The sequence below is a fragment of the Sapajus apella genome, unplaced genomic scaffold, assembly GCF_009761245.1.
Source record: "Sapajus apella isolate SASKATOON/1434 unplaced genomic scaffold, GSC_monkey_1.0 scaffold2, whole genome shotgun sequence".
NCBI classification, from domain to species: Eukaryota; Metazoa; Chordata; class Mammalia; order Primates; family Cebidae; genus Sapajus; species Sapajus apella.
In genome coordinates this window covers 34,398,133-34,412,960 of record NW_022436942.1, presented here as the reverse complement: position 1 = coordinate 34,412,960, position 14,828 = coordinate 34,398,133, and the positions used below count along the sequence as shown (strand labels likewise).

Sequence of the window (14,828 nt, the reverse complement as noted above, 5' to 3'; positions counted from 1 at the left end):
ACACACACACACACACACACACACACATATATATACACACTCAATTAGGCAGTTACTCTCTTGGATCTCATAGGCTAAAATGGAGAAAGATATTGAACAAGCAATCACAGAAATTAACATATAATTTATGAATCTTTTTTTTTTTTTGAGAGAGAGAGCTTTGCTCTGTTGCCCAGGTTGGAGTGCAGTTGCAAAATTACAGCTCACTGCAGCCTCAGATTCCTGGTTTCAAGTGACCCTCCTTGCTTCAGCCTCCTGAGTAGCCAGGATTACAGGTGCTTGTCACTGCACCTGGCTAATTTGTTTGTTTGTTTGTTTTTCTGTTTTCATAGAGACAGGGTCTTGCTATGTTGCCTAGGCTGGTCTGGAACTTATGGGCTCAAGTGATCCTCCCACCTTGGCCTCTCAAAGTGCTGGGATTATAGTCATGAGCTATCATGCTTGGCTTAATTTATGAATTTTCATGAATCCTGATTTATTTTTTAAAGATGAGGTGCTCACAGTAAGAAGGCAAGAAACAGATTTGAAAAGTTTTGTTTGAACTCTCAAATGTTCTTGATGCCATTATTTGTAAACAGTTTTCTCTGTTATATCATAGTCAATACAATATTTGTATTTGTCACAATTGAACTTAGTGATGTGTTTTTTTCCTCACGTATTTATCTTATGTATTTTATCTGTCATGTATTCATCTAATAACTGCTTTATTAAAGTTACCATTTTATTCTTAAGTAAATATGGCATAAATTGCATTAAGTAAAATAACAGTTACAAAGAGAATGTTAGGGAGCTAAGGATATAACCTCTTATGAAATATATAAGTACAGGATAGCATTCAAAAACCTTGATGCTATTTTACATACAAGTTACAATTTGAAGATTTCAAGCTATTTTTAAAATATTGAACTGATAATTTTTGAGAGACTTTCCTGTCATCAATTTTGTAATTCGGCTGATAAAAACTAAGAAAAGGAAAACAGATTCAAGATATGGGAGTGGTTAAAGAAGTTGTCTATGCAACAAAATCTAATATTTTATTTGTAACATTTAGGTTATTCTCTGGGTAATAAAGTGAAACCGTATTTTCTGTTTTAAAAATACATCACTTCCACCACACAGTGGTGCTATAGTTCTGGCATATTTACATATGATTTTATACTTAATCCTTTGGATTAAAAACATCCTATTTTCCAGAGTCTTTTGTCTTACATTTGATTTGTTTGAATATTCACATTCCTTATTTCAGTTACATCAACTTTAATTTTCTTACAAAAGATAACTGTGGCTTTATACATTTATGCATGGGAACAATTTGTTTTCATCTCTCTTCTTGTTGAACAGATCTGCTAAAAGAAAAACTACATAAAAGAGGTGTTCGTATTTTGACTGAATTGGGAAAATACTTTCAACAGTTGGATAAGGAAGGAAATGGACTTCTAGATAAGGCAGATTTTAAGCAAGCTCTTAAAGTGTTTCACTTAGAAGTGTCTGAAAAGGTATGTGCCACAGAAAATTCTCTGCAGTGGATAAGTTATTCTTAGGTGGTGTTATTCACTGTTCTACTGAAATTTTAGTTTTCATCTTCTGGCCTCTTAGCAGTGTTAAGCCATTAGGTGATAAACCCTGTTGGTTTTTAAAGTTTAAACATTGCTCCATCCTATATTTATAAAGAGCTTAATAACCAAGCATTGTGCTAAGCTCTGAGATAATACTCTGTACTCTCAAGATCATCATAATTGAAGAAAAATGAACATAAAACTAACTATGCATTCAATGGAGAATGTTTTTGGAACACATGGGATAGGTAACTGATTCCAAGACAGGTTATGGGGAAGAAGAACAAAGATCATGGAAGGATGCCTGGAGGAGGAAATGTCCAAGCTAAGTTTTGAAGGTTGAGGAGGAACTAACCAGACAAGGGAGAAAGAGGAATGTGAGTCAGACAGTGGGTATTTTATGAAAAGGAGACACATACATGAAAGCTTGGAGGGGTAGGGAGTGTGGCCTGTTTCCGACACTGCAAATAATTAATAATCTTCACACATACTGTTCCCTCCACTGTAAATAATCTTCCACTAGATCTTTGCATGCTGAGTTTTCTTATCATTCAGGCCACAGCTTTCTTTGCCAAGAGCATTACCCTGACACTTCTGTTTAAAGGTACACTCCTGTCTGATCCCCAGTCCTTTCTGTACCAATTTCTTATTTTATTTTTTTTTCATGCCTCTTTGTAAGTATTTCTGTCTTTTCCTGCAAGTAGATCATGAAGTCTCATCAGGGCAGGGACTGGGGTGTTTTTGTGTTCCTTTTTCTAACACCTGAAATAGAACCCAGTATATAGAAAGTTAAATAGATAATGCACTGGTGTGAATGGATAAATTTATGGAAGGAAGGAAAAGAGAAGAATGGAGAGAAATGTCTGGTACACGTCTTGCGCATCATGCTAAGCAGGTTGGATTTTATTCTAAAGCACATGAATCATATTTGTCTCAAGGATTTCAGATAAAGGATCTCTTGCATTGTTCTCTTTTGCTTCAAATGATCTTGTCACAAGATGTGTATTTTGTAGAAAGAACACTGTAAATTGAATTTATGACATTTAGGTTCAAGTTCTAACTTTACTATTTGAACTTTGTGATCTTGGACTGGTCTTTTAACTTTTTTGATTGATGGGCTCTGCCTGAACAATCAGGGATAATTGCTATAGTTAGTTTGTTGGAAGCTCAACTGAGAAAATTACATGGGAATATGCCTTGTCAGCTGTAAAATTCTGTGCCAATATGATGTTGCCGAACATTTTTTTGACATACCCATCTTTTGGGTTTTTATGATGTTTAATCTTTTGGCCCACCCACTGATACATACCAAGGATCATCTAACTTCTCTTCATTTTGTAGAGTTAAACAACAACAACAACAACAAAACAGTGATAGGAAATTAGAAAATCTTGATGTCTTTGCCTATAATCATGAGTGTAAATGGAAAAATCACAGAAACTATGCTTTTCCTCTGCTTTCACACAAGAATAATCAACACAGAATACTTCTGCAACCAAATGCATGTGGGGCTTCCACACATACAAAGAAGTAGACGCCCAATGGATATCCTCCAATTCAATTCAATTCTGACATTATCTACCTGGAGATAGCCTCAGGTCCCACAGGGTGAGATCTCAGTTCTACAAGACAATCCTTTCTCCCAACACACTCTGCGTAGGGCACCAGTCACAAGTTTAGGTCCCTGGAACTTGTGATCAGGAATTTCAAGTTGTGGGTTCCCATGACCCCCTCCTTGGGTTCAATTAATTTGCTGGAGCAGCTCACAAAACTCAGGAAAACATATATTTACTGATTTACTCTAATGGATATTACAAAGTTTATGGATGAAGAGATGAATAGGGCGAGGTATGGGGGAGGGAGTGCAGAGCTTTCATGCTCTCCCTCCAGGAACCTCCACAAGCTTAGCTATCCAGAAGCTCCCTGAACCCTGTCCTCTTGGCTTCTGCAAGAGGACAGTGGAGACTGCAGTGGATAGACATGATTGATACATGGACAACTGTGTAGAAATGTGATTGGACAAAAGTGTATGACCTAATACTGATAGACCGAAGGAGGAAACCCAGCAAGGAATGCCTGTTCAGACTCTTCTTGGCCTCTCTGTGCAGCATTCCTTCTGAAATGGGGTCTTCTGGCCTACAATTAGATAAACAGGTCGGAGAATTTGTTTATGGCCAGCTCCAATACAGAAAGGCAGGGGAAGATTCTGCCTTGAAGAGGGAAAGGAGCACGTAAAAGAAGGGCAGGAGAAGGTCACACAGAGAGAGATTCCATTTTTTGAGGCCTAAAGTGTCCTAACATTATAATAAAAGACTGTAACAAGGAAGGGCAATGGGAGTTATGAACTGGGAACTATGGATGGAAACATATATAGATATATGTGTGTGTGTGTGTTTGTGTGTGCACATGTGCACGCATGTGTGCTTGCATGTGTATGTGTGTATGTGTTCATAATATCACACACAAGTAATTAATAGCTGATATAGGATTAGAACACACATAATATGTTCCTGTCTAGTACTTTTTCTGTATCACAGCTATACCTCCCTTTTTGATTAATTTGCTAAATTTTTATGATTAGATCTAGGAATAAAAACTACAATAATTATGTAAGACTTCTAACATAGAGGGAGCATATGAAAATGTGAATAAGCTACCTCCTTTTCTCATATATTTTAATATTTTTTTTTCTGTAATATCACTGTAAACTGCTCATGCAATGATAAGCATATACAAACAGCTTGAGAAGAACAACATAAGAATCACTAACCTGAGTCTAATTTGAAACTAGGGAATGTTTGTGGGAAGGCATAGTCAGCCATTCTCCCTGAGTTGGGATTAAAACAATATGATATGTACCCTAAAAAACCTAATTTATGTGGAGATACTATCAATGATTTACTTCAGGTTTTTTTTCAATGTAATTATTTTCCATTCTGTACTATATCTTGGAAAGAAGGAGTATATATATATTTATCTATTTATCTATCTATCTATATCTATCTATGTTAAATTACTTAATTCTCAAAAATTATTTCTTTTAAGCTTCAAAAAGTATCTTTCAATTCTAATAATCCACGAATTGGTAAACAAATTGGTCTTCTCCTGTACATATTACTCATGATTTTAAAGGTCAAGCTCATCTTCAGTTTAACTGCATAGATACTTAGAGTCTGGATTATGTGCAATACATTATGATAGACAAAGATGTATGGGGTTGTTGAGAATTGAGGGAAGGAAGGCATCTTTAGATTTTGTTTTTCTAGTTAAAATTTTATTTCAAAAAAATAGGAGGGAGTGAAAGATGATATTTTTTGAGTACCTATTATTTGCCAAGCACCTTGCTAGGTATTTTATTTACATTTGCATTTAAAGCTAACAACTTGATTAAAACATGAAAAAATATATTTACTTGAGTTTGAGAAAATGATGCTGCAATTTCTTTGCTGTCAAGGAAAACTGTGATAGAACTTTCTATTAAATAGTGCATTTGCTGAAGAAGTAAATGGTAATGGTAAAGTGAATGAACTGGCATAAGGGATTTATTTAAAATTATACCTTTCAGTGTAAATTCTAGAATAACATTAGAGTCACTCAAATCTATATTTTCAAACGCGAAGACTAGCAGAAATATAATTAGTGATTATAATGCCACTGGAAGTATTCTAGGACCTGAAATGAGTTTTGAATTAATAGAAATATAATACATTAAAAGTATTTAAGTATTCAAAACTGAGTAAATGGTAACCATACATATACAGACACACACACACACACACACATCGATAGATAGATATCTCTATATATCTATATCTATATTCTATATATAGGTTTGTATATATATAATAGTTTATATATAGGTTTATATATAGAATATAGATATATTATAGAAATAAAGTTGAAAAGATAAATTTGTTACCAGAGCATGGGGCAGGGGGTGGTATGTAAGGAAAATGGAAATTTGGTTAAAAGGTACAAGTTTTCAAAACAAACAACCCCATCAAAAAGTGGGTGAAGGATATAAACAGAAACTTTTCAAAAGAAGACATTTATGCAGCCAACAAACATGAAAAAATGCCCATCATCACTCGTAATTAGAGAAATGCAAATCAAAACCACATTACAGTATCACCTCACACCAGTTAGAATGGCGATCATTAAAAAATCAGGAGACAACAGATGCTGGAGAAGATGTGGAGAAACAGGAATGCTTTTACACTGTTGGCAGAAGTGTAAATTAATTCAACCATTGTGGAAGACAGTGTGGCAATTCCTCAAGGATCTAGAAATAGAAGTACCATTTGACCCAGCAATCCCATTACTGGGTATATACCAAAAGGATTCTAAATCATTCTATTATAAACACGATTTACATGCACATGTATGTTTATTGCAGCACTGTTCACAATAGCAAAGACTTGGAACCAACCCAAATGCCCATCAATGATAGATTGGATAAAGAAAATATAGCACATATACACCATGGAATTTTATGCAGCCATAAAAAAGGTTGAGTTAATGTCCTTTGCAGGGATGTGGATGAAACTGGAAACCATCATTCTCAGCAAACTCAAGAGCAGAAAACCAAACACTGCATGTTCTCACTCATATGTGGGTGTTGAACAATGAGAACACATAGATACTAGGAAGGGAACATCACACACTGGGGCCTGGGGGTTGGGGGGCTAGGGGGGGAAATGGGGGGGGGGGGGGGGATTTGGGAGGGATAGCAGGGGTTGGGGTATTGCGGAGGGCTAGCATTAGGAGAAATACCTAATGTAGATGAGGGGGGATGGATGTAGCAAACCACCACCATGGCACGTGTATACTGCACATGAACCCCAGAACTTAAAGTATAATTTAAAAAGAGTAAAATTTCTGTTATGAATTATCACAGTAAAACAATATTTTAACAACAACAAATTCTACTATGTAATGAAAAAGGTACAAGCTTTCATTACATAGTAGATTAAGTTCTGGGTGATCTATTGCACAGCATGGTAACTATAATTAATAATAATGTATATTTCAAAATACCTAAAAGGGAGGATTTTAAATGTTCTCACCACAAATAAGTGATATTTAAGATGATAGATATGATTGTACCATTCTAAAATGTAGACATGTATTGAAATATCATATTGTGCCCTATAAATATATACAATTGTTAGTCCATCAAAAATAAAATTTAAAAGATAAATTTGTGAGCTATTGCCACTCCTAAATGTCTCTTGACTTTACAGAACTGTTAACCACAGATTCTTCTAAATCACTTTTTTAGTGGCTTTGATTGGATTTTTTTATAACTTTTTCAATGTTCATATTAAATGAGCTATCATATCTAGGACTACAAAAGATATAACAAAATACAACTAAGATGATTTTGTTGTGACGATATAAAACTTAAAAATGAAACAGTTATCTCTCATTATTTCTAGGATTTTGAGTCTGCATGGCTAATTATGAATGACAATGGCAATGGCAAGGTTGATTATGGAGAATTCAAACGTAATATTATTGGTGAAATGAATGAATATAGGAAATCATTTGTTCGAAAGGTAACTTTGTTAAGTAATCCTTCAAATTGTTATTTTTAATAGATTGTTAGGTTCAGTATTTTAAAACTTTAATGGATTAACATTTAAAATGTTTTAAATCTATTTACTTGTAACATATATTGGATGTAGTAAACACAAAGCAAGTCCATATGCATACAAATCTACCTAGAATGAAGCATAATAACTTGTGTATGTATTTTAGAAAAATACTAGGAGGGGAAAATAAAATTTGAACTCAAACTTTGGTGAACAAGTTACTAGCTCCATAGGTTATTGCCTCCATAAATTACTAGCAATGTGAATATATACATTATAAAATATTCCTAAGCCTAAGTGGTCTATCTCACAGAGTTGGTATAAAGATTGAATAAGATAATGAATATACAATTCTTAGCATTGTGGCTGTTCCAATGTGTATACTTCAGACAGACGTTTGGTTTTATGGTGATGACTAAAAAATGTTTCTCTGGTCTTTAGAATATACATGATAAATATTAAATTTTGAATTAAAATAATCATGTTAAATCGGAAATAAATACAGGAGTACTGACTTTAATAGGAAGCTATGTATTACTTGGATTTTCATAGCCATTTTTAGAGCATACTTTCAAGCAGTGTTCTTTTTTCTTTTGCATATGTACTTAATACTGAAACAAAGCTATTCTATGTAGAGTAATGTAAATAATTATATAAATCCCAAATAGAAAAATTAGTCTCTACCTTTACTGAGCAAGAGACACTAACCTTAAATTAGACAAATTCAGCACATAATATTTATAAATGTATACTTATTCTTACTTTCCATGTCCTTCCTGGTGATAGGTTTCAGAATCTGGAATAGAAATTGGAGGCTTGTCTGTTTCATAAATCTTGGTAATGGAAATAGAGGGCAAGAGAAGTGTTATGCAGTTCTGTATTTGTTTGCTTGGGCTGCCATAACAAAATACCACAGACTAGGTGACTGAAATAACAGAAATTTATTGTCTCACAGCTCTGGATGATAGAAGTCCACAAACAAGGTATTGGGCAGGTTTGGTTTCTTCTGAGGCCTCTCTCCTTGGGTTGCAGATGGCTGCCTGTTCTCTGTGTCCTCACATGGTCTTCCCTTTGTTTGTGTTGTGTTCTACAGTCTTTTTTTTTTTTTTTTTTTTTTTTTGAGATGGAATCTTGCTGTGTTCCCCAGGCTGGATGGCAGTGGCACAATCTTGGCTCACTGCTCACAATCTTGGCTCACTGCTCACTTGGTTCAAGTGATTCTCCTGTCTCAGCCTCCCAAGTAGCTGGAATTACAGGCACGTGCCACCATGCCTGGCTAATTTTTGTGTTTTTAGTGGAGACAGGATTTGCCATATTGGCCAAGCTGGTCTTGAACTTAGGTGATCCTCTCACCTCAGCCTCGCAAAGTGTTAGGATTACAGTGTGAGCCACTGTGCCTGGCCCTACTGTCTTCTTATAAGGAGACACCAGTCATAATGGATAGAGGACCACCCTAATGATTTCATTTAAAATTGAAACTTGATTATCCCTGTAAAGGCCCTACCTTCAAATACAGTCATATTCTGAGGTACTAGGGATTAGGATTCAACATGTGACTTTTGGAGAAACAAATTCAGTCTACAACAGCTTCCATATTTCTGTGAATGCACTGTTGTGAATAACCAGACTTGATTCTAGCTTTGACCCTACTACAAATGTAGAATGTTGCTTTGGGTAGCTTGTGTCTTTCGTGTGGCGAATACTCTTCCCACTGAAATATTTTATGATGTTTTATGATACTCAGGGCTACACCAAATTAAAGGAACAATAACACAATTACCATTTCAAAAAGTGTATTAACTTTCAAGAAATAGAGTAACAAAACTAATTTAAAAAGTATTTCACTTTTTCATTGATTTTAGGGAGGAAATATTTGCAAATTCACTTATTGAGTTAAAATACTTGTCTTGACCATTTCTTTTGGCTATTTATATGTTTCATATGAATCCTAGAGCTGGAAGTTACCTGAGAGATCTTTTACCCATCTCTTCAGTTTGCACGGGAGAAAGGCCACAGAAATAGAGGTCAGGTTACTTTCTCAAGGTCAGGATTCTAGAAAGTGGTAGAACTTTCTAATTGAGTGCAGATTTCCTAATATCTTGCTTCACTATCTTTTCTTCTGTATTTATAATACTTCTTTCAGATATTAATATAGTATTTTTAAAATATCTTGCTTATAGCTCAGAAATAACCTACTGTAAAATATAAAATTAGATTCCTATGCCTAATAATTTTACTTAAAAAATAACATTTGTCAGGCCGGGCACAGTGGCTAATGCCTGTAATCCCAGCATTTTGGGAGGTCGAGGCAGGTGTATCTCCTGAGGTCAGGAGTTCGATATCAGCCTGACCAACATGGTGAAACCCCATCTTTACTAAAAATACAAAAAATAGCTGGGCATGGTGGCAGGTGCCTGTAATCCCAGCTACTTGGGAGGCTGAGGCAGGAGAATAGGTTGAACCCAGGAGGCAAAGATTGCAGTGAGCTGAGATCATGCCATTGTACTCCAGCCTGGGTGACAGAGCAAGATTCTGTCTCAAACAAACAAACAAGAATTAATAATAATAATACTTGTCTATTTAGGCCTTTATGAAACTGGATTTCAACAAAACTGGCAGTGTGCCTATTATAAACATAAGAAAATGTTATTGTGCAAAGAAGCATTCTCAAGTAATTTCAGGTAATTATTCTGAGTCAAAATTCATTGGATTTTGAAAATGTTACCTAATAAAGATAACATCTTTAAATTATATTAATTCGAAGCTTAGACTGAGGCCATTAGGGAGGAAATAAACTTTTTTTTTTTTTTTGAACTCGAAACGTAAGAACTATTTGCCTTTCTTCATTTAAAAATTCTTAGGTCTAATGTCTGTACTCATTTGTTTATTTGATATTTATAATCAATGTAGAACTCATTTCCTGCTTAGGAGATAGTAAAGGATTTAAGTTAAAAAGAATGAAATAGATTTAGAAAATAGATAAATACATATGCAAGTTCTCAGAGTTAGTTTTACTGTATCTGCTTATATAATTATCTATACTTAAGGATTTTGGTGAAATGAAGGAGCATCTTTACATATGGAGCTATACATAGAATGAGCATATATATATCTATTAAAATTTGAGGATATTGTAAATTTCTGAAAATAACTCTAGAGATTCATGTCCTGTTATATTTTTTCTAAATTTTTATATAATTGTTTTATAAGTGCATCCTTTTTATAAAGAAAGCATTTGACCACCACAACTCTCCTCTTTATGTTACATTTCCTTCTGTAGAAGTCAAAATTATCATTTAGCATATATATTTCGGTTAATCTGTTATGAATTTACTTTATGGATTTTTATGGCTGTATGCATACTCCTGCATACCGTAAATATTTAATACTTTTTGAAGATTTTTTTGACATGAAAGGTGCACTGAACATAATGTTATATAGTTTGCTTCTTATACTCCCCAGTATGTTTTGGAGTTCTTTATATGTTAATCTACATTGAGCCACCTTATTTTTTATCTTGAAGCGTAGTGTTCTTTTAATAAATCAATATACTATCACTTACCTAGCCATTCTTTTATTGTTAGATTTTAAGTTTTAATTATTGATGAACAACTAATGAAGCAATAAATATACTTATTTGTGACTCTTAAGGCCTGTTTTCTACTTCTTCCTGGAGTGATGCTAGTATCTGGAATTACTGGGGTATCTGCATTTCAAACTTTAATTGATACTTCCAAATTACATTGTAAAATGGCTATACTAGATTATATAGCCATTTGTTGAAGAGTTCTTTTCCTCCACAACTTTGCAAAAAAATTTCACTTTGCCAATCTGATAGGTTAAAAAACCCATTTACTTACATTTCCTTCATTACTAGGGAGGTTAAACATATTTTTTGTATATTTATTAATTGTTCATCTTTAATGAATATTTATTGACCATATTTTATGAATAATTTCTTTTCAACTTACACCTTTAAATCTGTACTGCTAAATACCATAGAATACTATTATTTTTAGAATTTTATTTCTTACTATTAAAAGAGATACACTGTAATTACTTTGGTTTTTTATCATCATTAACCCTCATGTATGGTTAATTTATTACTTTTAATTATGAAATAAAAATATGAGATTTGGTTATGAGGATTAAAGCTAATCAACACTCGATTCCAAATTTCTAATTATCTATTTCAGGTCAAAATAGTTTAATTTGCTTATCCATACATGAAATAAACTACAGTTACTGTAAGAGAATTTCTGGTGTATATTTAATTGTTGCTACTGTATTTGTTTCCATTAAACACATGTCATTATCTGTTTCTTTCTCTTAATTAGTCATACTAAATATAAGAATGAAATAGTTTAACAGCATGTATTTTTTCTCTTTCTCTTTTCTCATCCAATAATATTAGGTTGTGAAAGTAGCTTCAGTTTTATTATGCGTCATGGAATTTTTGATGAGGGTTTTGTTTTTGTTGTTGGGAAAGCCTTTCTTGGTTTCAGAAATTCCATAATTTGTCTTTGTGTTCGCATTAAGAATGATAACAGGCAAACTAAATATTCTTAAATAGAAGAACACTTGTTGCTATTTCAAAGAAGAAATAAAGTACCCCTACTATTATTTATCATTGCAAATTATAATCTATTCCCATGCCCACCTCTGGGATATAGTTTGTTCACAATTTACAATTAATTTCAAGTTATGACTCTTATATCACATACAATTTATTTTTAACTATAGAAAATATTCCTCCTTAACTTTGCTTAAGTAATATATTAGAAAAAAGTGTTTTAAGATTTAGTAGAAATGGGATATCCCAAATGTATTTCTGTGTAATAGTTTTAGAAGTATAACATTTGTTGCTGTGGATATTTTCTGGTCTCCAAGAGGGCTGAAAAAAATTTAGTTATAGATGATAGGAGGTAGATATTTCCTTGGTGAGGGATATAAAGGAGATATGAAATTCTTCGCTATTTGAAATATAAATTTGAGTAAAAAATATTTCTTTAGAAAAAAACGCTGTGTTAAAACTCCTCTGTTCAGAGGTATGGATGGTAAACAAAATTTATGTTTTTATATAGACTAGATCTTGATTAATTTTTAGCCTTGATTAATATCCAATTACAACTTCATTTTATTGTTTTATATTACCATCTCTGCATAGCATAATTATTCAGTCCTTTTTCATTCAACTTGTATTTTTGAAAATACTTTTTCTCTATTTCTTATGTATGTTTTTAAAAGAAAGCAAACTTCTTGATATTCAAAACAGATTTCATTCCTTTAGTTTGAAAGACACTTTATAATGCATTATTTTATATGTCCATTAGAGAAAAAAGTTAACTCTCACCTTAATTTTGTCCACCCTGTTAGACAAATGGCTTAAGTGGTGTTGCCGTCTAAGCTTGTTATTTAAAACGTAACCTGACTTTAAAATGTTTGAGAGGATCACACAGAAATTTTTTGACCCTTTTTCTACTACTGTGTATGGGCCTCTGTTTATTCTTTTTAGTGTTATATGACCACTCGCTATAGCTTCCTTTCATCTTTTAATTCCTTTGTTCTTGTTTAAAAATTAATGATCAAAAACATTGTGTTCTATGCTAGGATCCTGGAGATAGATCAGTGCAGGGAGATGAAATAATTCCAGTTCATATGTAAATAAATTGGCTGGTAGTTTGACATAAGATTTCAAATTGTGGAAAAGATTTCATAAGATGATTAAGTATTTCTTTGTCATCATCAGTCATTTCACTGAACTTTTCAGGAAACTGTTTCATAGTCAGTACTATTTTACAGGCCATTCCACAGAGGAAGAAATCGTATCATGGTTTCTAGAAACATTAAAAGTTGCCTGCAGCAAGTCTGATGAAGTGTCATATGGTGAATTTGAAGATTACTATGAAGGTTTAAGTATAGAAATAGTAGATGATGAAGATTTTGTTAACATCTTACGTGCTCCATGGGGGATTTAGTCTTTAGCAATCCATATGTCATCAGCACTAAGCATTTTATTGGAGAGATGATTTCAGTGTAAAGGATGATCGAACACTGGAATATATTTTCCTAGGACTTTCTTTATTCTGTTTTTTTTTTTTTTTTCCTCTCAAAAATGTTGAATCTGGAAAGAGAAATATCCAGAAAGATAGATGTAGGGTTATATGCATGTTTGTGCATGTGTATGCATGCTCACATGTCCATATGTTTGAAAAGATTTTTTTTGGTTTATTACTTATCTTGCATATATTTTAGAGGTCACTTTTTTTTATTAATCTCAGTAGAAAAGTTACATCTGCATCAAACAATATGACAGCAGATATTTAACCAAGTTTCCTATCCTTTCACATTGCTTTTTTGCTACTTCTTCCTTGGGATATATTTGCCACCATTGTCAATTTGATAAATTAGAATCGGGCCCCAAACCAGTGAGAATGAAATATTTCAATATGTTTAAAACATATGAAAATATTAAAATAATTAAAGGATATGCAAGAGAAATTTTTCAAGCAGTGTGATTGCAGATGTTTTCTGTATATAGAATTTTAAGAATGGAGGTTTACCTCAATGATGCTCATTTAAATACTGACTTGTCTTGTAAATGTTTGTCTTCTGAATCATGTACTGTTGTTGTTTAAATAAAGCACAATGTAGTTATTCTAATGACCAGTTACATTTGTTCTTTTATTCTGTTTTTAACTACAATCCTTTTTACCAGTAAACAATTGTTATTTAGCTAGAAACAATACAATATGAAAGGGGAAATGTTTATTATTAAGATAAATACATTATCTTATTAAACAAAGATCCTAAAAGTATATTGTGTCATATATGAATCTAAGGAATAGTACAGTAATTCTTGCCTAAAACGTGAAAGTGTATTTTGTATCCTAAAATGAATATGTGATATTCTAAACATCTCTTTTTGTATAGCAAACAATTGAAACATTTCCTTCTAAATATATGTTATTTAATAGTTACATGCATTATAATCATGCTTTCTAAATTCTTTGCTAGTCATTTCTTCCTGGGAAAACAGAAAAGAGACAACTTTATGAGCTGTTTCCAAGTTCATAATTTTACATTTTCTATGTTAATATAACATAAATTAGAAAAAATAAGTGATTCAAAAATGAAAATATTTACTTTGTAGAATATGATTTTAGACATACCACTATATCCATCTATACTTGGCAGCAACATGAGAATTGTGATACATATGAACCCAACAAATTCAAAGTTGAAGTTTTCAAGATTTGAGAAGGTACTAAAACTTAGTATTAAAATATGAGAGGGAAAATATGTGTAAACTTCTTAGTGCTATTTTCACTGACAAAATTTTTTATGTCTAGACTTAAAAAGATTAGGCTATTAAAATTAAAACAATATGCTAGAAGATATTTTGACAGAAATAAGTCTATAACACTATTTTTGTCACTTTTTTTTGAAAAATTCATTCAACTATAGATACCTTAAACCCAAAAATTGTTCTTCTTAAAATGACTGATAGTGGGGGTGCTCGATATGCACGTAGTGTTTTTCATAGATAATTTTTATTTAGTTCTTAAGAAACCTATTCTTGATGTTAGCATGTCATATTTTTCTGTTACTGTGATCCGAAAATGTATAGGCTGTTATATTGTAAAAAAAAAAGGGAAGCTGCTTTGGGGATTTAACA

General features: G+C 32.7%; 1 protein-coding gene across 2 annotated transcripts in view; it reads left to right on the top strand.

Annotated features, from left to right (window-relative positions):
• The window catches only part of CAPS2 (calcyphosine 2), a 44,320-nt gene extending 30,068 nt beyond the window's left edge, over positions 1-14,252 (top strand). For both annotated transcript variants that reach the window (XM_032296032.1, XM_032296030.1), the window contains 4 exons: positions 1,342-1,496; positions 6,995-7,114; positions 9,735-9,831; positions 12,953-14,252. In XM_032296032.1, coding sequence (XP_032151923.1) covers positions 1,342-1,496; positions 6,995-7,114; positions 9,735-9,831; positions 12,953-13,128 — 548 coding nt within the window. In that variant the 3' untranslated portion in view covers positions 13,129-14,252. The remainder of the gene's footprint in view (positions 1-1,341; positions 1,497-6,994; positions 7,115-9,734; positions 9,832-12,952) is intronic.
• The last annotated feature ends 576 nt before the right edge of the window (positions 14,253-14,828 follow it).